The 23,771-nt window shown below is 44.1% G+C and overlaps 2 protein-coding genes across 2 annotated transcripts in view; both read left to right on the top strand.

The window, feature by feature from the left end:
- Window positions 1-23,771, top strand: part of LOC129839544 (zinc finger protein 239-like) — a 126,626-nt gene that overhangs the window by 69,828 nt on the left and 33,027 nt on the right. The gene's annotated exons all lie outside the window — the stretch shown is intronic.
- On the top strand, window positions 4,964-22,573 carry LOC129839537 (zinc finger protein 436-like). Its single transcript, XM_055907053.1, has 4 exons — window positions 4,964-6,265; window positions 6,527-6,771; window positions 7,030-7,189; window positions 21,112-22,573. Exons 1-4 carry the CDS (start codon window positions 5,767-5,769, stop codon window positions 22,086-22,088), a joined length of 1,881 nt encoding a protein of 626 aa, XP_055763028.1. The 5' UTR covers window positions 4,964-5,766; the 3' UTR covers window positions 22,089-22,573.

Below are 23,771 nucleotides of genomic sequence, written 5' to 3'. Positions count from 1 at the left end.
GCTCCTACACGGTGTAACAGTACTGAGTAGGTCCAAACTGCTCCTACACGGTGTAACAGTACTGAGTAGGTCCAAACTCCTCCTACACGGTGTAACAGTACTGAGTAGGTCCAAACTGCTCCTACACGGTGTAACAGTACTGAGTAGGTCCAAACTGCTGCTACACCTTGTAACAGTACTGAGTAGGTCCAAACTGCTCCTACACGGTGTAACAGTACTGAGTAGGTCCAAACTGCTCCTACACGGTGTAACAGTACTGAGTAGATCCAAACTGCTCCTACACGGTGTAACAGTATATCATGTAAACTCAGCAAAAAAAAATTGTCCCCTTTTCAGGACCCTGTCTTTCAAAGATAATATATAAAAATCCAAATAACTTCACAGATCTTCATTGTAAAGGGTTTAAACACTGTTTCCCATGCTTGTTCAATGAACCATAAACAATTAATGAACATGCACCTGTGGAACGGTTGTTAAGACACTAACAGCTTACAGATGGCAGGCAATTAAGGTCACAGTAATGAAAACTTAGGACACTAAAGAGGCCTTTCTACGGACTCTGAAAAACACCAAACTAAAGATGCCCAGGGTCCCTGCTCATCTGCGTGAACGTGACTTAGGCATGCTGCAAGGAGGAATGAGGACTGCAGATATGACTAGGGCAATAAATTGCAATGTCCGTACTGTGAGACGCTTAAGACAGCGCTACAGGGAGACAGGACGGACAGCTGATTGTCCTCACAGTGGCAGACCACGTGTAACAACACCTGCACAGGATCGGTACATCCGAACATCACACCTGCGGGACAGGTACAGGACAGGACAACAACTGCCCGAGTTCCACCAGGAACATACAATCCCTCCATCAGTGCTCCGACTGTCCTCAATAGGCTGAGAGAGGCTGGACTGAGGGCTTGTAGGCCTGTTGTAAAGCAGGTCCTCACCAGACATCACCAGCAACAACGTCGCCTATGGGTACAAACCCACCGTCGCTGGACCAGACAGGACTGTCAAAAAATGCTCTTCACTGACGAGTCATGGTTTTGTCTCACCAGGGGTGATGGTCGGATTCCCAGTTATCGTCGAAGAAATGAGTGTTACATCGAGGCCTGTACTCTGGAGTGGGATTGATTTGGAGGTGAAGGGTCTGTCATGGTCTGGGGCGGTTTGTCACAGCGTCATCGGACTGAGCTTGTTGTAATTGCAGGCAATCTCAACGCTGAGCGTTACAGGGAAGACATCCTCCTCCCTCATGTGGTACCCTTCCTGCAGGCTCATCCTGACATGACCCTCCAGCATGACAATGCCACCAGCCATACTGCTCGTTCTGTGTTTATTTCCTGCAAGACAGGAATGTCAATGTTCTGCCATGACCAGTGAAGAGCCCGAATCTCAATCCCATTGAGCATGTCTGGGACCTGTTGGATCGGAGGGTGAGGGCTAGGGCCATTCCCCCCAGAAATGCCCGGGAACTTGCAGGTACCTTGGTGGAAGAGTGGGGTAACATCTCACAGCAAGAACTGGCAAATCTGGTGCAGTCCATGAGGAGGAGATAAACTGCCGTACTTAATGCAGCTGGTGGCCACACCTGATACTGACTGTTACTTTTGATTTTGACCCCCCCCCCTTTGTTCAGGGACACATTATTACATTTCTGTTAGTCACATGTCTGTGGAACTTGTTCAGTTTATGTCTCAGTTGTTGAATCTTGTCATGATCATAGAAACACATTGAATAACACATTGATACAATGGCTAAACAAACAGTCCAAAAATAAAACATAATTCCATTTGTTTTTGAAACAGGTACCTGGTTACCTTCAGACGCTTGAGACCGAAGTTGGCACATTGGTGGTATCATCTTCGGTAGAGCAAAACGGGGAACGCCATCGTGTTTGTGAGAGTCTCATCCTTCCATAGAGTGGTCATATTCGTTTGTAGGCCTAGCCGTTCGCTAAAGATGTTTTCTATGAGAAGACCGAGTTTTCTATCTCATACAGATGGATTTTGATGTCAATCAACTTTTAAAAATCAAGAAACGCTGAAGTAATTCCAAACTATGAAACTAGTCCATTGGAGTTTAACCTCTCGCCCTCTCTCTCCCTGTAGTTCTGTACTGAAACAGCTGCAACAACTTGACTCGCGACGTTGCTGGATGCAGGCCTAGCTCTGCTACTTAATGATTCAGAAATCCGCGAAGTGTGGACAAATTCGTTGTTTTATTGAAAGTGTGTGGCCGACTTGAGTTATTTTTTTGGTCCAAAGTACTATTGGTTTTGAGTCAGGAAATGTGAACTTATACCACCTAAAGCATTTGCGATGATTTTTATATAATTATTTTATGTAGCCGACTGCTACAGCAGTGGAGATGGGGAACAACCGTGGACTCTTGAGGGGAATCCTCCTGCTACGTAGAACACATGACCTCCTTATTCATAGAGAAGCCAGCATTACCCTGGGTTCCAGAGTGGCACAGTAGTCTGAGGCACTGCATCTCAGTGCAAGAGGGGTCACTACAGTACCTGGTTTCGAATCCAGGCTGTATCACATCCGGCCGTGATTGGGAGTCCAATAGGGCGGACGCACAATTGACCCAGCGTCGTCCGGGTTTTGCCGGGGTAGGCCTTCATTGTAAATAAGAATTTGTTCTTAATAAAGGTTAAATATATCTATATTTTAAATTACACGTTAGTTATACAGAGTAAACAACCTACAAGTACAGCAGATATACAAAAGTATGTGGACGTCCCTTCAAATGAGTGGATTTAGATTTTTTCACCTCATCAACCTGAAAGGGGTGGGTCTAGCCCTTTAAATGCCCTTTAAAAGTCATTAGTCCTCTCTCAACAAAAGTATGTGGACGTCCATTCAAATTAGTGGATTCGGCTATTTCAGCCACATCCGTTGCTGGCAGGTGTATAAAATCGAGCACACAGCCATGCAATCTCCATAGACAAGCAATGACATTAGAATGGCCTTACTGAAGAGCTCAGTGACTTTCAACGTCATTGGATACCACCTTTCCAACAAGTCAGTTTGTAAAATGTCTGCCCTGCTATAGCTGCCCCGGTCAACTGTAAGTGCTGTTATTGTGAAGTGGAAACGTCTAGGAGCAACAACGGCTCAGCTGGATTACCAACAACGATGAGACGGCTTACAGGGAGGAGGTGAGGGCCCTTGGAGTATGGTGTCAGAAAAATAACCTCTCACTCAACGTCAAAGTAAACAAAGGAGATGATCATGGACTTCAGGAAACAGCAGAGAGAGCACCCCTCCATCCACATCGACAGGACAGTAGTGGAGAAGGGGGAATGTTTTAAGTTCCTTGGCGTACACATCACGGACAAACTGAAATAGTCCACCCACACAGACAGCGTGGTGAAGACGGTGCAACAGCACCTCTTCAACCTCAGGAGGCTGAAGAAATTTGGCTTGTCATCTAAAACACTCACAAACTTCTACAGATGCACCATCGAGAGCATCCTGTCGGGCTGTATCACCGCCTGGTACGGCAACTGCACCGCCCACAACCGCAAGGCTCTCCAGAGGGTAGTGAGGTCTGCACAACGCATCACCGGAGGCAAACTACCTGCCCTCCAGGACACATACACCACCCGATGTCACAGGAAGGCCATAAAGATCATCAAGGACAATAACCACCTGAGCCACTGCATGTTCACCCCGCTATCATCCAGAAGGTGAGGTCAGTACAGGTGCATCAAAGCAGGGACCGAGACTGAAAAACAGCTTCTATCTCAAGACCGTCAGACTGTTAAACAGCCATCACTAACATAGAGAGGCTGCTGCCAACATACTGACTCAAATCTCTAGTCACTTTAATAATGGGAAAATGTTGATGTAATAAATGCTGCTGTCAACAACAGTCTCTGGCCATTTTAATACATTGACTTAATGAAGGTACCACTAGTCACTTTAAATAACGCCACTTTAATACATTGACTTAATGAAGGTACCACTAGTCACTTTAAATAACGCCACTTTAATACATTGACTTAATGAAGGTACCACTAGTCACTTTAAATAACGCCACTTTAATACATTGACTTAATGAAGGTACCACTAGTCACTTTAAATAACGCCACTTTAATACATTGACTTAATGAAGGTATCACTAGTCACTTTAAATAACGCCACTTTAATACATTGACTTAATGAAGGTACCACTAGTCACTTTAAATAACGCCACTTTAATACATTGACTTAATGAAGGTATCACTAGTCACTTTAAATAACGCCACTTTAATACATTGACTTAATGAAGGTACCACTAGTCACTTTAAATAACGCCACTTTAATACATTGACTTAATGAAGGTACCACTAGTCACTTTAAATAACGCCATTTTAATACATTGACTTAATGAAGGTACCACTAGTCACTTTAAATAACGCCACTTTAATACATTGACTTAATGAAGGTACCACTAGTCACTTTAAATAACGCCACTTTAATACATTGACTTAATGAAGGTATCACTAGTCACTTTAAATAACGCCACTTTAATACATTGACTTAATGAAGGTACCACTAGTCACTTTAAATAACGCCACTTTAATACATTGACTTAATGAAGGTATCACTAGTCACTTTAAATAACGGCACTTTAATAAAAAAGTTCCGTTGGTCCCGTGTGGCTCAGTTGGTAGAGCATGGCGCTTGCAATGCCAGGGTTGTGGGTTCAATTCCCACGGGGGGACCAGGGTTCAATTCCCACGGGGGGACCAGGGTTCAATTCCCACGGGGGGACCAGTGTTCAATTCCCACGGGGGGACCAGGATGAATATGTATGAACTTTCCAATTTATAAGTCGCTCTGGATAAGACCGTCTGCTAAATGACTTAAATGTAATAATGTTTACATATCCTACATCACTCATCTCATATGTATATACTGCTCTATTGCATCTTGCCTATGCCACACGGCCATCGCTCATCCATATATTTATATGTACATATTCTTCTTCATCCCTTACATTTGTGTGTATAAGGTAGTTGTTGTGAATTTGTTAGATATTACTGCGTTGTCGGGAACTAGAAGCACAAGCGTTTCGCTACACTCACATTAACATCTGCTAACCATGTGTATGTGACCAATAACATCTGCTAACCATGTGTATGTGACCCTTAACATCTGCTAACTATGTGTATGTGACCAATACAATTTGATTTGATGTAGTGAATCTTTTTAGAAACTGCGTTACCGACTCCAGTCAGCCGATGGCGAAGTACGTTTTTCAGGTGATGCTTCTCGCGTGACGTATAATGTAGTGGACACACGGTTTTCCACTAGTTACCACAGCCACAATGTAAAAATTGACTATATCGAAATATTAATGAAAACAAACATTTGCTTTTTGGTCTTAATTTAGGGTTCAGCATAAGATTGGCAATGTGGTTAGGATTAAGGTTGAAATTAAATTTTAAGAAGATAAATTGTAGAAATGGGTGGGGCTTATGACTTTGAGGCTGTGGTAACTAGTGACGACCGGCTGCTTTGGACGCTTCTGGAACGACACGGTTCAACCACCTCGGTAGCTTGCTAGCCGACAAGAAGTAGAAACATTGAAGCTCTGTAGATCATGTTTGTGTAGCTACACAAATCCATCCCAGTGATTTAAACACACTTCTGTTAACGTATCTACTAGTTCATTTAAACGTAATTTGCTTGTTAAATGTGCTAATGTGTTACCGAGCCGAGCACTAGGGTAGTCGCTAATGATAGCTAGCTAGCTAACATTCCCGACACAATGAGCTCACAAAGCTACTCTCCTCCTGCTAATGAAGAGGAGGTCTGCTGGACGGAGAAAGCAGCTCTGGGGATGAACATTGTCATTAAAGAAGAAGAGGAGGATATTACAGTGATAGGAACGGAAGAAGCGTGTCGAATTAAAAGGGAGGAAGAGGAGGAGGAGATAGAGGCCGTCACAGTGGAAGAGATGGGAGGGATAGAGGCCGTCACAGTGGAAGAGATTGGAGGGTTAGAGGCTGTTACAGTGGAAGAGGAAGAGGGGATAGAGGCTGTCACAGTGAAAGAGGAAGAGGGGATAGAGGCTATTCCAGTGGAAGAGATGGAAGGGTTAGAGGCTGTCACCGTGAAAGAGGAAGAAGGGATAGAGGTTGTCATAGTGGAAGAAGGGGAGGTAGAAGCTTTCAGAATGAAAAATGAGGAAGAGGAAGATATCACATTGAAAGAAGAGGACCCTTTTGTAGTGAAAGAGGAGGAGACTGAAGATCCGATTAACACCAGTGAGTATTGTCTTAACAGGGGACACACTATGCCGTTGTTGAACCAGGGTGTGGTTTTAAATTCTACTGACCTTGTTAAAAAAAAATTCGTTATTTATTAAAGGTGGATTTATGTTTTTTGTTTAGTTTGTATTCAGAGTTCGCTTGTCTATTGCTATCCGACGGAAGGTCCTAGGATGATAAGTGATATGTTTGGAATCAGATGAGAGAGCAAGCTATAACCTATGTTTTTACCGGTAGTCATACTCTTCCCTTTTACAGATCCAAAAACGAGGCAATATTCCGCTTCCTGGCCCTCCCAGGGCTCTACAGTGAAGGAGGACATCAGAAAGGTACAGGAAGTATCTAATGTGACACCCGCGAGTCCCAGACAGTTTGGTGGTGATGACGATTCTATTCACTGCGACAAAGAATGGGACGTGAAAGACAAGGATTGGTTTCCTAGCAACAGGCTGAAGGTGGAGTCATCTCCAGAGAGCCACACCCCAGAGCAGAGGGGGAGTGGTGTGAGTACATCCCAGCCACAGTGTTTCTGGTTCTCAACAGTCCTTAATTCCTGGACCTTCTGCTATAAAATGCATTGGAGGAGAATATTTGAGGTTCATCCGAATACTGATATGTGAATGTTTTTTGGCAAATACAGGTGATTCTGATTGGACTTTCTCCTCTAATGCATTTATAGCAGGAAGTCTAGAGAATGAGAGGAATCAAGGTAGGAGAGTGTTTCCCACCCTAAATTGACTGTTTATTTTTGTGGTTTCCAGGACATGTCTTTCCCTCTCCCAGGGTCCCCAGGTCGTGTCTCTCCCACGGTTGCCTTACTGTGGGGTCTGAAGAGGGTGTCTGTGCGGCTGGTGGACTGCAGGAAAACACCGGGTCTGAGTGGAACTGTGAGAGGAGAAGAAGAGGGAGATTCAGATTCAGGTAAGAACAGTGGATTAGACCACAATCTGCTTCTGTTACAGTTCTGTGGTCAGTGTGTTCACTGTTGTAGAGCAGCTCATTAGTTCTGAAACTACTCCAGAGCTGCTTTTTGCAAAAGTGATTGTGCACTGATTGGTGTCATCTCATTAGTCAGAAGACGTTTCACCCGTGCTACCCCAGGTGATACGTAAGACCTATTGCCCTGTGCTGGTCCAGGTGATATGTAACACCTGCTGGCCTGTGCTGGTCCAGGTGATACGTAAGACCTGCTGGCCTGTGCTGTCCAGGTGATATGTAACACCTGCTGGCCTGTGCTGGTCCAGGTGATACATAACACCTGCTGGCTTGTGCTGGTCCAGGTGATACGTAAGACCTGCTGACCCGTGCTGGTCCAGGTGATACGTAAGACCTGCTGGCCTGTGCATCAGTGGGCATGAGAGATGCTGAGAGAGTAATGACTTTTGTTGGCTCTCCCTGTTTAAGTTGTGAAACCAGGCCTTTTATCCGGTGTCTTCCCTGTTTCAGTTGTGAAACCAGGCCTTTTATCCGGTGTCTTCCCTGTTTAAGTTGTGAAACCAGGCCTTTTATCCGGTGTCTTCCCTGTTTAAGTTGTGAAACCAGGCTTTTTATCCGGTGTCTTCCCTGTTTAAGTTGTGAAACCAGGCCTTTTATCCGGTGTCTTCCCTGTTTAAGTTGTGAAACCAGGCCTTTTATCCGGTGTCTTCCCTGTTTAAGTTGTGAAACCAGGCCTTTTATCCGGTGTCTTCCCTGTTTAAGTTGTGAAACCAGGCCTTTTATCCGGTGTCTTCCCTGTTTAAGTTGTGAAACCAGGCCTTTTATCCGGTGTCTTCCCTGTTTAAGTTGTGAAACCAGGCCTTTTATCCGGTGTCTTCCCTGTTTAAGTTGTGAAACCAGGCCTTTTATCCAGTGTCTTCCCTGTTTAAGTTGTGAAACCAGGCCTTTTATCCGGTGTCTTCCCTGTTTAAGTTGTGAAACCAGGCCTTTTATCCGGTGTCTTCCCTGTTTAAGTTGTGAAACCAGGCCTTTTATCCAGTGTCTTCCCTGTTTAAGTTGTGAAACCAGGCCTTTTATCCGGTGTCTTCCCTGTTTAAGTTGTGAAACCAGGCCTTTTATCCAGTGTCTTCCCTGTTTAAGTTGTGAAACCAGGCCTTTTATCCAGTGTCTTCCCTGTTTAAGTTGTGAAACCAGGCCTTTTGTCCGGTGTCTTCCCTGTTTAAGTTGTGAAACCAGGCCTTTTATCCGGTGTCTTCCCTGTTTAAGTTGTGAAACCAGGCCTTTTATCCGGTGTCTTCCCTGTTTAAGTTGTGAAACCAGGCCTTTTATCCGGTGTCTTCCCTGTTTCCTAGAGCTCTGCTTCCTATTTACTCCCTATCTTCAGTTGGTGGGGGCTTGTCTTTTCGTTTGGCTCTGCTTTCTGTTTACTCCCTATCTTCAGTTGGTGTGGGCTTGTCTTTTCGTTTGGCTCTCCTTAGTGGGCATCCATGGTGGGAAACGTTTAGGACACATTTCCTAGTTGCATGTCAACTTTAAAGGATGTCTTTCAGAACCCCTTCCTGCCCCACCTGTTTGGTTTTGGTTGTCCCAGGGAGTTTCTTTGTTAGTTCCCTTGTTTGTGTGAGATATTTTCAGTTTGTCTTGTGGGAAGGTAACAATGTCTATACCACATGTGGATAAGAATCAATTAAGAATTATAATTATTAACCAGAAATACAGATTTTTAAATCAGGGAACTTTAAAATGGGAATTCTAATGTTTGTTTCATGGATTAGGGACATTGGTTGTCACGGCCGTGTAGCGTTGTGAACATATTCCTTTTTATTAGAAATGATGCCAACAATAAACAATACAAAACAACCGTGAAGCTTAAGGGCTATGTGCCACAAACAAAGTTAACTACCCACACAGAAATGAGTGGAAAAGTGCTACCTAAGTATGGTTCCCAATCAGAGACAACAATAGACAGCTGTCCCTGATTGAGAACCATACCCGGCCAAAACATAGAAAGACAAAATCATAGAAAACAAAAACATAGAATGCCCACCCAAATCACACCCTGACCAAACCAAATAGAGACATAAAAAGGCTCTCTAAGGTCAGGGCGTGACATCGGTAACCTTGCTCCATGTGATTCTAGGTCAGTGGTGCCCAATCTTCTGTTTCCTGTTACTGTTTTATGAAGAAAAAGAATATAATTGAACTTGGCTGAATAAAATAGAAAGGATATTTTTCCCATTCCGGAGCGAGAGTGTGAATATGAAGTGGCAATGTTGAGCGTAAAAGTAATCATTTGAAACAGGTCCTATATGCTAGATTTCGAGTCATTTCTCAACTATTTGTGAATGACACAAACCTTAGAATGTCTTAGAAATCAGAAGATATATGGGCTGCATGATGCGACTATAGGCTGTTGATGATTTGAGAAAGGCGCAACAAAAAAAGCCTGCGCTCTGTTCCTTGCATGTGAAGTAGCTAGCTAGCTGTAAAATTGCCTAAACAAATTGTACTATCAATTTAGGAGTATCTCACCGAGTTCAATTTGCAGTGTCTCTGCCACTGAGCTATAAACGGAGTCTGCCTAGAGCGCTGTGGCGCATTAGTGGAAACCAAGACTGTTCTCAGGGCAGGTCTGCCGGGTTTTGACTAGCATGAGTTACTTTTCGTAGCAGGTTAGTGCAAATAACGTGGCAGGTTAGTAGAATTAGGTTAACGTTAGGATAATTCATGTGGTAAGTTAGTGCAAATCACGTGGCAGGTTAGTAGAATTAGGTTAACGTTAGGATAATTAATGTGGTAGGTTAATGCAAATAACGTGGCAGGTTAGTAGAATTAGGTTAACGTTAGGATAATTAATGTGGCAGGTTAGCGCAAATAACTTGTCAGGTTAATAGAATTAGATTAAGGTTAGCTAAAAGGCTAAAACTGTCCCAATGCGACTCGGACATATCTAGCTACAACCAGGACTGCCCTGAGAACAATCTTGGTTTCCACTACTGCGATGCTGCCGCACGACACACAGGACGGATTGAGAGATGGTGCTTGAAGGAGAAACTGAGTTGAATAATTTTGTCCACTGTTTAAATGGAGCACATCTAAGCTAAATATATACAGTGCATTCGGAAAGTATTCAGACCCCTTGACTTTTTTTATTTTGTTACGTTACAGCCTTATTCTAAAATGTATTAAATAAAATCCTCAATCGACACACAATACCCCATAATGACAAAGCGAAAACATGTTTTTAGAAATTTTTGCAAATGTTTTAAAAATATAGCACTGATAAAACATGTACATTTTCAGACCCTTTACTCAGTACTTTGTTGAAGCACCTTTGGCAGTGATTACAGCCTCAAGTCTTCGTGGGTATGACGCTACAAGCTTGGCACACTTGTTTCTCCCATTCTTCTCTGCAGATCCTCTCAAGCTCTGTCAGGTTGAATGGGGTGCGTCCCTGCACCGCTATTTTCAGGTCTCACCACCATGTTTCACTGAAGGGATTGTGCCAGGTTAACTATTTACAAAAGGTAAAAAAATATATAACAATGTCGACCACCACAGACCAATGCTGGAACTAAGACCGCACTCAACAAACTGTATAAGGCCATAAGAAAACAGGAAAAAGCTCATCCAGAGGTGGCGCTCCTAGTGGCCGGGGATTTTAATGCAGGCAAACTTAAATCTTTTTTACCTCATTTCTACCAGCATGTTAAATGTGCAACCAGAGGGGAAAAAACTCTAGACCACCTTTACTCCACACAGAACGCATGGTGACTGGTGGTGCAGTTGAGTGAGATGCCTACCTCTCCCAACAGACAGGGAATGTCCCTGCTGTCGACAATGGGACCAGTTTATTCTGATAATGGAGGAGGTAGAACATCAGACTGACGATGCAGCAGAACATCTAGGTCAAGGCCAACGACGGGTCCTCACTGGGCGCCAGATGAATCGAATCCCCATCCATCTCTTTCTCAGAACGCATTGGATGACAAAGCCAGAGGACCTCTGTCTCTCATCCAATGTGTGTTTTGAGAAGGAGATGAGCAGAGGTGACGTGAGGACTATGCAATTGTGATCTTCCCAGAGAATCCTCCTCATTACTCCATGTGCTGGCTGAGACCTGGGAGGAAGCCCGGTTCCAAAACATCACCGGGTTGTAAAACAAGCCTCACTGAGCGCCAGATGAATCGAATCCCCTCGTTGAACAGAACGGGTCCTCACTGGGCGCCAGATGAATCGAATCCCCTCGTTGAACAGAACGGGTCCTCACTGGGCGCCAGATGAATCGAATCCCCTCGTTGAACAGAACGGGTCCTCACTGGGCGCCAGATGAATCGAATCCCCTCGTTGAACAGAACGGGTGTTCCCATTCAAGACAATGATGTCATAATGGGAGGACTGTCGACCATTGCGAGTGTACCCATTGGAGCAAAGCAGTAACTAAAATCAGGAAGTGTTCCCATCAGTCTGTGCTGTGATTTGTTGCATCAACTCAACTGACATTACAATAAATACATTCCATTGCAACCGCCACATCCGTTAGCGTCATTTGAATGAACATTCTACATTACCATGGAAATGATTGTATCACGTACGGCAAGAGGTTCCGATGTGCGAAGTCTGGAACCAACAGGACCCTGAACAGCTTCTACCCCACCAAGCCATAAGACTGATAAATAGTTCACCAAATGGCTACCTGGACTATCTGCAGTAACTTTGACTCACGTCACATACGCTGCTGCTATTGTTTATTATCTGTCACTTTATTCCTAGTTACAGTTGTAGTCGGAAGTTTACATACACCTTCGCCAAATACATTTAAACTCAGTTTTACACAATTCCTGACATTTAATCCTAGTAAGAATTCCCAGTCTTAGGTCAGTTAGGATCACCAATTTATTTTAAGAAGTGAAATGTCAGAAAAGTAGTAGAGAGAATTATTTATTTCAGCTTTTATTTCTTTCATCACATTCCCAGTGGGTCAGAAGTTTACATACACTCAATTAGTATTTGGTAGCATTGCCTTTAAATTGTTTAACTTGGGTCAAACGTTTCAGGTAGCCTTCCACAAGCTTCCCACAATAAAGTTGGGTGAATTTTGGCCCATTCCTCCTGACAGAGCTGGTGTAACTGAGTCAGGTTTGTAGGCCTCCTTGCTCGCACAAGTTTTTTTAGTTCTGCCCACAAGGTCAGGGCTTTGTGATGGCCACTCCAATACCTTGACTTTGTTGTCCTTAAGCCATTTTGCCACAACTTTGGAAGTGTGCTTGGGGTCATTGTCCATTTGGAAGACCCATTTGCGACCAAGCTTTAACTTCCTGACTGATGTCTTGATGTTGCTTCAATATATCCACATAAATTTCCTCCTCATGATGCCATCTATTTTGTGAAGTGCACCAGTCCCTCCTGCAGTAAAGCACCCCCACAACATGATGCTGCCACCCCCGTGCCTCACGGTTGGGATGGTGTTCTTCGGCTTGCAAGCATCCCCCTTTTTCCTCCAAACATAACAATGGTCATTATGGCCAAACAGTTCTATTTTTGTTTCATCAGACCAGAGGACATTTCTCCAAAAAGTATGATCTTCGTCCCCATGTGCAGATGCAAACCGTAGTCTGGCTTTTTTTATAGCGGTTTTGGAGCAGTGGCTTCTTCCTTGCTGAGCGGCCTTTCAGGTTATGTCGATATAGGACTCGTTTTACTGTGGATATGGATACTTTTGTACCTGTTTCCTCCAGCATCTTCACAAGGTCCTTTGCTGCTGTTCTGGGATTGATTTGCACTTTTGGCACCAAAGTACGTTCATCTCTAGGAGACAGAATGCGTCTCCTTCCTGAGCAGTATGACGGCTGCATTGTCCCATGGTGTTTATACTTGCGGACTATTGTTTGTACGGATGAACGTGGCACCTTCAGGCGTTTGGAAATTGCTCCCAAGGATGAACCAGACTTCAAACTTCACACACCAGTCAGAGTTATACTTAAACTAAATCTTTAATAATGAGAGCTTTGCAATAGCAATGACTTGTCAACGATTCACCATTTTCTAATGATCCGTTGAGAGTGGCAACACAATGGCTGCTGAGATCTTTTATAGCAAAGATCCACCTTCCCCTATTCGACATGACAAACCACAGATATTGGGAACAGTTCACAAAGTGAGACTTTATAAATGAGAAAGGAGTATCCCGTAGCCAGATAGCATTCGCTATAAATTATCGTTCAGTTTGGTCCCTAAGACGAGGTTCTAATTTCGCACCTGGTACTTCATAGCACAAAAACACCAACTCATCCAATGGCATAAATCAATTGTCTACTCTAGACACTACCACACACATCCCCCAAGGCCAAAGGAGGGAGTGACTGGCGCACAGACATTGTGGAAACCAGTAATTGGTTCCCCATTAATCACACCATCCCTTAACATAGTTTAACAGATACATTCACATATGAAGACAATGTTCCCTCCTGTCCTCTTCCCTTCCTGATATTCTGCATAGCACCAGGGACATGTGAAAGACAAGCCTGACCTCTCCCCTCTCTGGGCCCCAGGTGACTGAGCCCCAGCTGAAGGAAGAAGTGCAACTGCCATCACCAGAGTCCGAAGGGATACATTCTAATAACAAGTATATCACATCAGCATATTATGCAGATAAGACATCTTAATTATCTATGTTACCCAACTAATTCTTATTCATCCGCCACAAGGTCTACCATTTTTTTTTTTCTGAGGTCTTGGCTGATTTCTTTAGATTTTCCCATGATGTCAAGCAAAGAGGCACTGAGTTTGAAGGTAGGCCATGAAATGCATCCACGGGTACACCTCTAATTGACTCAAATGATGTCAATTAGCCTATCAGAAGCTTCTAACGCCATGACATCATTTTCTGGAATTTTACAAGCTGTTTAAAGGCACAGTCAACTTAGTGTATGTAAACTTCTGACCCACTGGAATTGTGATACAGTGAATGATAAGGGAAATAATCTGTCTGTAAACAATTGTTGGAAAAATTACTTGTGTCATGCACAAAGTCGATGTCCTAACCGACTTGACAAAACTATAGTTTTTTAACAATAAATTTGTGGAGTGGTTGAAAAACGAGTTTTAATGACTCCAACCTAAGTGTATGTAAACTTCCGACCTCAACTGTATATGTACATATCTACCTCAATTACCTAGTACATCAACTCAGTACTGGTACTCTGTGTATATAGCCATGTTATTACCTAGTACCCCTACACATCAACTCAGTACTGGTACTCTGTGTATACAGCCATGTTATTACCTAGTACCCCTACACATCAACTCAGTACTGGTACTCTGTGTATACAGCCATGTTATTACCTAGTACCCCTACACATCAACTCAGTACTGGTACTCTGTGTATACAGCCATGTTATTACCTAGTACCCCTACACATCAACTCAGTACTGGTACTCTGTGTATACAGCCATGTTATTACCTAGTACTCCTACACATCAACTCAGTACTGTTACCCCTGTGTATACAGCCATGTTATTACCTAGTACCCCTACACATCAACTCAGTACTGTTACCCCTGTGTATACAGCCATGTTATTACCTAGTACCCCTACACATCAACTCAGTACTGTTACCCCTGTGTATACAGCCATGTTATTACCTAGTACCCCTACACATCAACTCAGTACTGGTACTCTGTGTATACAGCCATGTTATTACCTAGTACCCCTACACATCAACTCAGTACTGGTACTCTGTGTATACAGCCATGTTATTACCTAGTACCCCTACACATCAACCCAGTACTGGTACTCTGTGTATACAGCCATGTTATTACCTAGTACCCCTACACATCAACTCAGTACTGGTACTCTGTGTATACAGCCATGTTATTACCTAGTACCCCTACACATCAACCCAGTACTGTTACCCCTGTGTATACAGCCATGTTATTACCTAGTACCCCTACACATCAACTCAGTACTGTTACCCCTGTGTATACAGCCATGTTATCGTTACTCATTGTGTATTTATTATTACGTGTTTAACTTTATTTCTCTATTTTCTTTCTCTTCTCATTGTTGGGAAGCGCCTGAAAGAAAGTGTTTCACTGTTAATCTACACCTGTTGTTTATGAAGCAGGTGACACACTTTGATTTGATGACATCACTAGGCAGCCATTGCAAGTGTTCCCATGAGTCGACCAGTCAAATTGCCAGGGTTAGAGGTTCCCATCCCATTCTATTCATTCTGATGTCTATGACCATGAGTGGATCAGGGTTAGAGGTTCCCATCCCATTCTATTCATTCTGATGTCTATGACCATGAGTGGACCAGGGTTAGAGGTTCCAATCCCGTTCTATTCATTCTGATGTCTAGGACCATGAGTTGACCAGGGTTAGAGGTTCCAATCCCCTTCTATTCATTCTGATGTTTATTTGCCATGAGTTGATCAGGGTTAGAGGTTCCAATCCCCTTCTATTCTGATGTCTATGACCATGAGTTGACCAGGGTTAGAGGTTCCAATCCCCTTCTATTCATTCTGATGTCTATGGCCATGAGTGTCCCGGTATGAATACACCCCTGAGGGAGAGAATGGTGCTGCTCCAGGTGATCTGCATATCATTCACACTGCACACAACCACCAATGATTGAACCACCAATGATTGAACCACCAATGATTGAACCACCAATGATTGAACCACATGTTTTTGATGGTGTTCCACGACATCACACTGCCATTATTCGGCTAGCTAAAGGTAGTTGCAAAGTTAGCTTTAAAGTTTGGTTGATTTTTTTCTTTCCACCGGGGTGATGTTGGGAGGTAGGTCAGGTGTCCACCAGGGTGATGTGTGGAGGTAGGTCAGGTGTCCACCAGGGTGATGTGTGGAGGTAGGTCTGGTGTCCACCGGGGTGATGTTGGGAGGTAGGTCTGGTGTCCACCAGGGTGATGTTGGGAGGTAGGTCTGGTGTCCACCAGGGTGATGTTGGGAGGTAGGTCAGGTGTCCACCGGGGTGATGTTGGGAGGTAGGTCTGGTGTCCACCGGGGTGATGTTGGGAGGTAGGTCTGGTGTCCACCAGGGTGATGTTGGGAGGTAGGTCTGGTGTCCACCAGGGTGATGTTGGGAGGTAGGTCTGGTGTCCACCAGGGTGATGTTGGGAGGTAGGTCTGGTGTCCACCAGGGTGATGTTGGGAGGTAGGTCTGGTGTCCACCAGGGTGATGTTGGGAGGTAGGTCTGGTGTCCACCAGGGTGATGTTGGGAGGTAGGTCTGGTGTCCACCAGGGTGATGTTGGGAGGTAGGTCTGGTGTCCACCAGGGTGATGTTGGGAGGTAGATCTGGTGTCCCCCGGGGCGATGTTGGGAGGTAGATCTGGTGTCCCCCGGGGCGATGTTGGGAGGTAGGTCTGGTGTCCACCGGGGCGATGTTGGGAGGTAGATCTGGTGTCCACCGGGGCGATGTTGGGAGGTAGATCTGGTGTCCACCGGGGTGATGTTGGGAGGTAGGTCTGGTGTCCACCGGGGTGATGTTGTGAGGTAGATCTGGTGTCCACCAGGGTGATGTTGGGAGGTAGGTCTGGTGTCCACCGGGGCGATGTTGGGAGGTAGGTCTGGTGGGTCAACTTTGAAGTCTGGGTCTTTGTATATGACCTGTTTTGTCTTCCCGCCACATGACAGCTTGCGGAACCAACGGGGTTCTAGACAAGACCAACGGGGTCCTAGACAGCCTGCGGAACCAACGGGGTTCTAGACCGCTTGCTAGACCAACGGGGTTCTAGACAGCCTGCTGGACCAACGGGGTTCTAGACAGCCTGCTGGACCAACGGGGTCCTAGACAGCCTGCTGGACCAACGGGGTCCTAGACAGGACCAACGGGGTCCTAGACAGCCTGCGGAACCAACAGGGTTCTAGACCGCTTGCTAGACCAACGGGGTTCTAGACAGCCTGCTGGACCAACGGGGTTCTAGACAGCCTGCTGGACCAACGGGGTTCTAGACAGCCTGCTGGACCAACGGGGTTCTAGACAGCCTGCTGGACCAACGGGGTTCTAGACAGCCTGCTGGACCAACGGGGTCCTAGACAGCCTGCTGGACCAACGGGGTCCTAGACAGGACCAACGGGGTCCTAGACAGGACCAACGGGGTCCTAGACAGCCTGCTGGACCAACGGGGTCCTAGACAGGACAAACGGGGCCATAGACAGCCTGCTGGACCAACGGGGTCCTAGACAGGACCAACGGGGTCCTAGACAGCCTGCTGGACCAACGGGGTCCTAGACAGGACCAACGGGGTCCTAGACAGCCTGCTGGACCAACGGGATCCTAGACAGCCTGCTGGACCAACGGGGTTCTAAAGTTGAATGTCTTCTGTTCAGACACTCTGCTATACCCAGTCCTTGGGCTGTTGGGAATACTCCACACAGCTTCTGGATCTCCTGAAAGATGTAACAGATTAACAAATCATACAGACATTAGTCCTCATTAGTCTTACTGTAACGCTCAAAGAGTGAATGGGTGTGGAGTCAGGCGCAGGGAGCAGAAGATACGGGAAAAAACACGCTTTAATGTCCAACCGAAAACGTACAAGAGGTGACGCCGAACACAGGCGTAATACACTCCAGCTAAGTACACACTGGTATCTAACCGGACAGCGGAAAACCCACAATAATAAATAACACCTCTTACATAACAGAAACAAGCCTGCACAAACACAAGCGGGCTAATCGAACTTAAATAACACCAACCCAACAACCCCAACAAGGAACAGGTGAAAACAATCAAGACAAAACCAAACGAAAAGAGAAAAAGGGATCGGTGGCAGCTAGTAGACCGGTGACGACGACCGCCGAGCGCCACCCGAACGGGAAGGGGAACCACCTCCGGTGATATTCGTGACACTTACCTTGCATCCTGCTGAACAGTTATTTTAGGAGGCGTGAGGTGATGATCTTTAAGTCCCCACTTTGAAAAGAGTGAAATGGATACAAAGATAGAAGATAAACATCAGGGTTCATCATAATCAAATGTTATTGGTTGCAGACGCATATTTAGCAGATGTTGTTTTCGAGTGTAGTGAAATGCTTGTGTTTCTAGCTCCAACAGTGCAGCTCCCCTTCCCCCTTAAACATGTATTTTTAACCTTCCGCTTGACGTTAAGGAAATCCCCAATGATATGGAAATCTGCTTTTGTGCTGCCCCTCCTGCAAGGTGGAGATCCTTCGCAACTTGACAACTATCGACCCATATCAACATCGTCTGTACTGTCAAAGGTCCTGGAGTCCTTAGTTAGCAGGCAGCTGAAGGCCTGCCTCCAAGAAAACAACATCTTAAATGGAATGCAATCAGGTTTTAGGTCTGGCCACAGCACTGTTTCAGAAACATTGAAGGTTTTAAACGACATCCACTGTGCTCTTGACAAGAAGTTACATTGTGTGTCTTTATTGATTTGTCGAAGGCATTTGATACCGTGGACCAAAGGTTAAAATTTTGTGGAATTACTGGTCATGCTCTAGATTGGTTAATAAATGACCTATCAAATCGTACACAATGTGTAATGGCGGATGATTGTAAATCTGAGTCCATAGAGTTGTGCTCAGGTGTTCCGCAAGGTTCTATTTTGGGCCCACTGTTTTTCATTTTGTATATCAACAACATTAGGGATCATAATGAAATAGCGGATGTTCATTTTTATGCAGATGATACTGTTCTTTATTCAAGTGGTAATAGTTTATCTTTAGCTTTTGAAAATGCCCAAAGAGCATTTAACACCATACAACAGAATCTGTATGATTTGAATCTGGTTCTGAATTCAGGTAAAACAAAATGGTATTTTTGGTATTTTCAAATGCAAGGCATGCAATCATGTCATTGCTACATTGGATGGACCCACTATAGAGCAAGTCAGTGTACAAATATTTGGGTGTGTGGGTTAACTGCCTTGTTCAGGGGCAGAACGACAGATTTTTACCTTGTCAGCCTGGGGATTCGATCTTGCAACCTTTCAGTTACTAGCCCAACGCTCTAACCACTAGGCTACCTGCCACCCCAAAAATGTAAAAATTTGATGATCTTGTCTCGTTGGTGGAGTTTAACCTTTCTAGCACAGGCGTTCCGCTAGCGGAACCCCTCGACAACATTCCGCTGATAAGGCATCGCGGGAAATTCAAAAATATTTTTTTGAAATATGTAACTTTCACACATTAACAAGTCCAATACAGCAAATGAAAGATAAACATCTTGTTAATCTACCCATTGTGTCCGATTTCAAAAAGGTTTTACAGCGAAAGCACAACATATGATTATGTTAGTTCAGAGCCAAGTCAAAAAAAACACAGCCATTTCCAGCCAAAGATAGGAGTCACAAAAAGCAGAAATATAGATAAAATGAATCGCTATCCTTTGATCTTCATCAGATGACACTCATAGGACATCATGTTACACAATACATGTATGTTTTGTTCGATAATGTGCATATTTATATCCCAAAATCTCAGTTTACATTGGCGCGTTACGTGCAGTAATGTTTTGATTCCAAAACATCCGGTGATCTTGCAGATAGCCACAGAAATCCCAGAAATACTCATAATAAACATTGATAAAAGATACAAGTGTTATTCACAGAATTAAAGATAGACTTCTCCTTAATGCAACCGCTGTGTCAGATTTAAAAAAAACTTTACGGAAAAAGCAGAATCTGAGTACGGCGCTCAGAGCCAAATCCAGCCAAAGAAATTTCCGCCATGTTGGAGTCAACAGAAGTTAGAAATAACATGATAAATATTCACTTACCTTTGATGATCTTCATTAGAATGCACTCCCAGGAATCCCAGTTTGACAATAAATGACTGATTTGTTCCATAAAGTCCATAATTTATGTCCAAATAGCCACTAGTTGTTAGCGTGTTAAGCCCAGTAATCCATCTTCATGAGCACTAGGTCCAGACAAACTCGAAAAGTTCCATTACAGGTTGTAGAAACATATCAAACAATTTATGGAATCAATCTTTAGAATGTTTTTAACATAAATCAACAATAATGTTCCAACCAGAGAATTCCATCGTCTGTAGCAAAGCACTGGAACGAGAGCTAACTCTGTCGGGAGCGCGCGTCACGAGCCTGAGACACTCTGCCAGACCACTGACTCATTCATCTCCCATTCCCCCCCTTTATAGCAGAAGCCTGAAACAAGTTCCTTAAGACGGTTGACATCTAGTGGAAGCCTTAGGAAGTGCAACTTAACCCCATAGACACTGTATATTCGGTAGGCCAAGCTTTGAAAAACTACAAACCTCAGATTTCCCACTTCCTGGTTGGATTATTCTCAGGTTTTCGCCTGCCATATGAGTTCTGTTATACTCACAGACATCATTCAAACAGTTTTAGAAACTTCAGAGTGTTTTTTATCCAATACTACTAATAATATGCATATATTAGCATCTAGGACAGAGTAACAGGCAGTTTACTCTGGGCACGCATTTCATGCAAATGTGAAAATGCTGCCCCCTGTCCCAAACAGGTTAAACACTTGATTGATGTAAATATCATAGAAGAGTGTAATTGTCTTTAGGACCGCTGTTTTTTTTTGTCAAGACATTTTTTTTTTTTTTTTTACATAATATTTAACTGTTTTACTGTATGTGTGTCTATAGTTTTGTTTAATGTTGTGTTAGTGTAAGTTGTTTTGTCTGAAACTTTGTTCCCCTTGCTGCTATTGGACCTGGTCTCTCTTGAAAAAGAGGTTATGTCAATAAGAAAAACCTGTATAAATAAAGGTTAAATAAAAAAATATCTAACAATTCAAAACAATAGCCAATGCTAACTAGCATACCTGTAGACTTCCAGTAATTTCGCTAACACAAGTTAACTGTCTTCATAGGTTTCATTCAGGTCTCTCTTTTAAATAAACATTCTATTTTTCTTTGGCAGGTGAAAGACCAGACTCAGAGGAGCCAGAGACGTCCAACCCAGCAGGACAACACCACTGCTCCCACTGTGGAAAGAGGTTTACCCGGTTAGGGTCCCTGAAAAGGCATGAGATGATACACACAGGAGAAAAGCCTTTCCACTGCTCCCAGTGTGGAAAGAGTTTTGCCATGTTATTTTGCCTGAAAAGACATGAGATGATACACACAGGAGAAAAGCCTTTCCACTGCTCCCAGTGCGGAAAGAGTTTTGCCCGGTTATGGCAGCTGAAAATGGATGAGAGAAGGCACAGAGGAGAGAAGCCTTTCCGCTGCTCCGATTGTGGAAAGAGTTTTACCCAATTAGGGGGCCTGAAGGAACATGAGAGAATGCACACAGGAGAAAAGCCCTTCAACTGTTCCTTTTGTGGAAAGCGTTTTTCCCGGTTGAGGCACCTGAAAACACATGAGAGAATTCACACAGGAGAAAAGCCCTACCACTGCCCACATTGTGGAAAGAGTTTTACCCGGTTGGGGCACCTCAAAGCACATGAGAGAATTCACACAGGAGAAAAGCCCTTCCACTGCTCCCTGTGTGGAAAGAGTTTTACTCAGTTAGGGGGTCTGACAAAACATAAGATATTACACAAAGGAGAGAAGCATTTCCACTGCTCTCATTGTGGAAAGAGTTTTATCCAGTTATGGGGCCTGAAAACACATGAGTGGACGCACATAAAAGAGAAGCCTCACCCCTGTTCCCAGTGTGGAAAGAGTTTTACCCGGTTGGGGCACCTGAAAACACACGAGAGAATTCACACAGAAGAAAAGCCTTTACACTGCTCCTTGTGTGGAAAGACTTTTATTCAGTTACTGGGCCTGAAAAGACATGAGTGGACACACATAAAAGAGAAGCCGCACCCCTGTTCCCAGTGTGAAAAGAGTTTCACACAGTCAAGATACCTGAAAAAACATGAGCTGACACACTCCGCGGAGAAGCCTTGAAAGAATCCACATTGCAGAGAGATATATCTTGGAAAGATATTTACCTAGTTAGGGAACCTGAAAGACCATGAGGTAACAGACACAGGGGATGTACCTTACCACTGCTCCCAGTGTGGAAAGAGAGATGTAACATAACTCATTAATTAACTGATGTATTTAACACGTACGGTGCTCACACACTTGTCTCATATTTTTGACTGACTGTTTATTTGTGTATGCCACATGAAATCAAATTGTACAAAGTGAACTCAATGTTTTTTAACATGAATTGAACAAGGAGTGAGTATATATGTTTCAATATAGAGTAGGTCAGTTGTAATGCTTTTTAATTAAATTATAACGTTTTAGAACTCTGGCTTTGTGTATTTTCTCTGTGTATTAATCAAGTGCTATTTACTTGTGATATATTTCCTCTTGTGTTTGCATTGTATATGTATGTGAAAAAATAAACAAATGTACAGAGAAAAACGTACAAGTCTTATTCCAACAGTATTTATCCATAATGTACATCTTCACATTGAGAGGGGTGTACTGCAAGGCAGGATCAATAAGGTAGACATCTACATTTTTTTAAAGAACCAGAAATAACTATGGATTTTCTGGTTCTTTCAAAAATCTCAACTTAGATATGCGTTTTTGAGACCACGCCCATTTCTAGCGTCTCTTTAAAAAAAAAAAAAAAAAGGTAGCTGGCTAACTCATCGATCCTGCTGTTGTTGTATATCCCTCTGGTCTAAGTCTGCGTAGAGGAAAACAGGCCAGGTCCTGGCGTTCCACCACCTTAGGAGAGACAATAATTACCCCCCCCCCCACCGTTTCAGTCGCACATGCTCCTTAATATTTCCCTGTGTGACCTGGAATTTCAATACAGGAGCACCAGTGCGCCTATAAAAAATAATCACCTAATAAATACTTTTTGTAATGATAAGGCTTCGCTGTATTGTTGTTTCCTGAGTACTGATTCGTTAGCGTCGTGCTAGTGTAACAGTATAACTTCAGACCATTCCCTCGCCCCGACATGGGCGCGAACCAGGGACCCTCTGCACACATCAACAACAGTCACTCACGAAGCGTCGTTACCCATCGCTCCACAAAAGCCACGGCCCTTGCAGAGCAAGGGGGAACCACTACTTCAGGGTCTCAAAGCCGTAACCAATTGAAACGCTATTAGCGCGGACCACCGCTAACTAGCTAGCCATTTCACATCCGTTACACTAGCACCATTACTACTCGCTGTACTGTTGTTTCCTGAGTACAGATGCGTTAGCGTCGTGCTAGTGTAACGGATGTGAAATGGCTAGCTAGTTAGCGGGTACGCGCTAGTAGCATTTCAATCAGTTACGTCACTTGCTCTGAGACTTAAGTAGTGTTGCCCCTTGCTTTGCAAGGGCCGTGGCCTTTGTGGAGCGATGGGTAACGACCGTGCTTCGTGAGCGACCGTTGTTGATGTGTGCAGAGGGTCCCTGGTTCGCGCCCGGGTCGGGGCGAGGGGACGGTTTAAAGTTATACTGTTACATTGATGCTGTTGACCCGGATCACTGGTTGCTGCGGAAAAGGAGGAGGTTGAAAGGGGGGTGAGTGTAACGGATGTGAAATGGCTAGCTAGTTAGCGGGTACGCGCTAGTAGCATTTCAATCAGTTACGTCACTTGCTCTGAGACTTAAGTAGTGTTGCCCCTTGCTT

The sequence above is a fragment of the Salvelinus fontinalis genome, chromosome 40 (assembly GCF_029448725.1).
Source record: "Salvelinus fontinalis isolate EN_2023a chromosome 40, ASM2944872v1, whole genome shotgun sequence".
Taxonomy (NCBI): domain Eukaryota; kingdom Metazoa; phylum Chordata; class Actinopteri; order Salmoniformes; family Salmonidae; genus Salvelinus; species Salvelinus fontinalis.
Note: the sequence above shows the minus strand (reverse complement) of the source record. Positions and strands in the feature narration are given on the sequence as shown.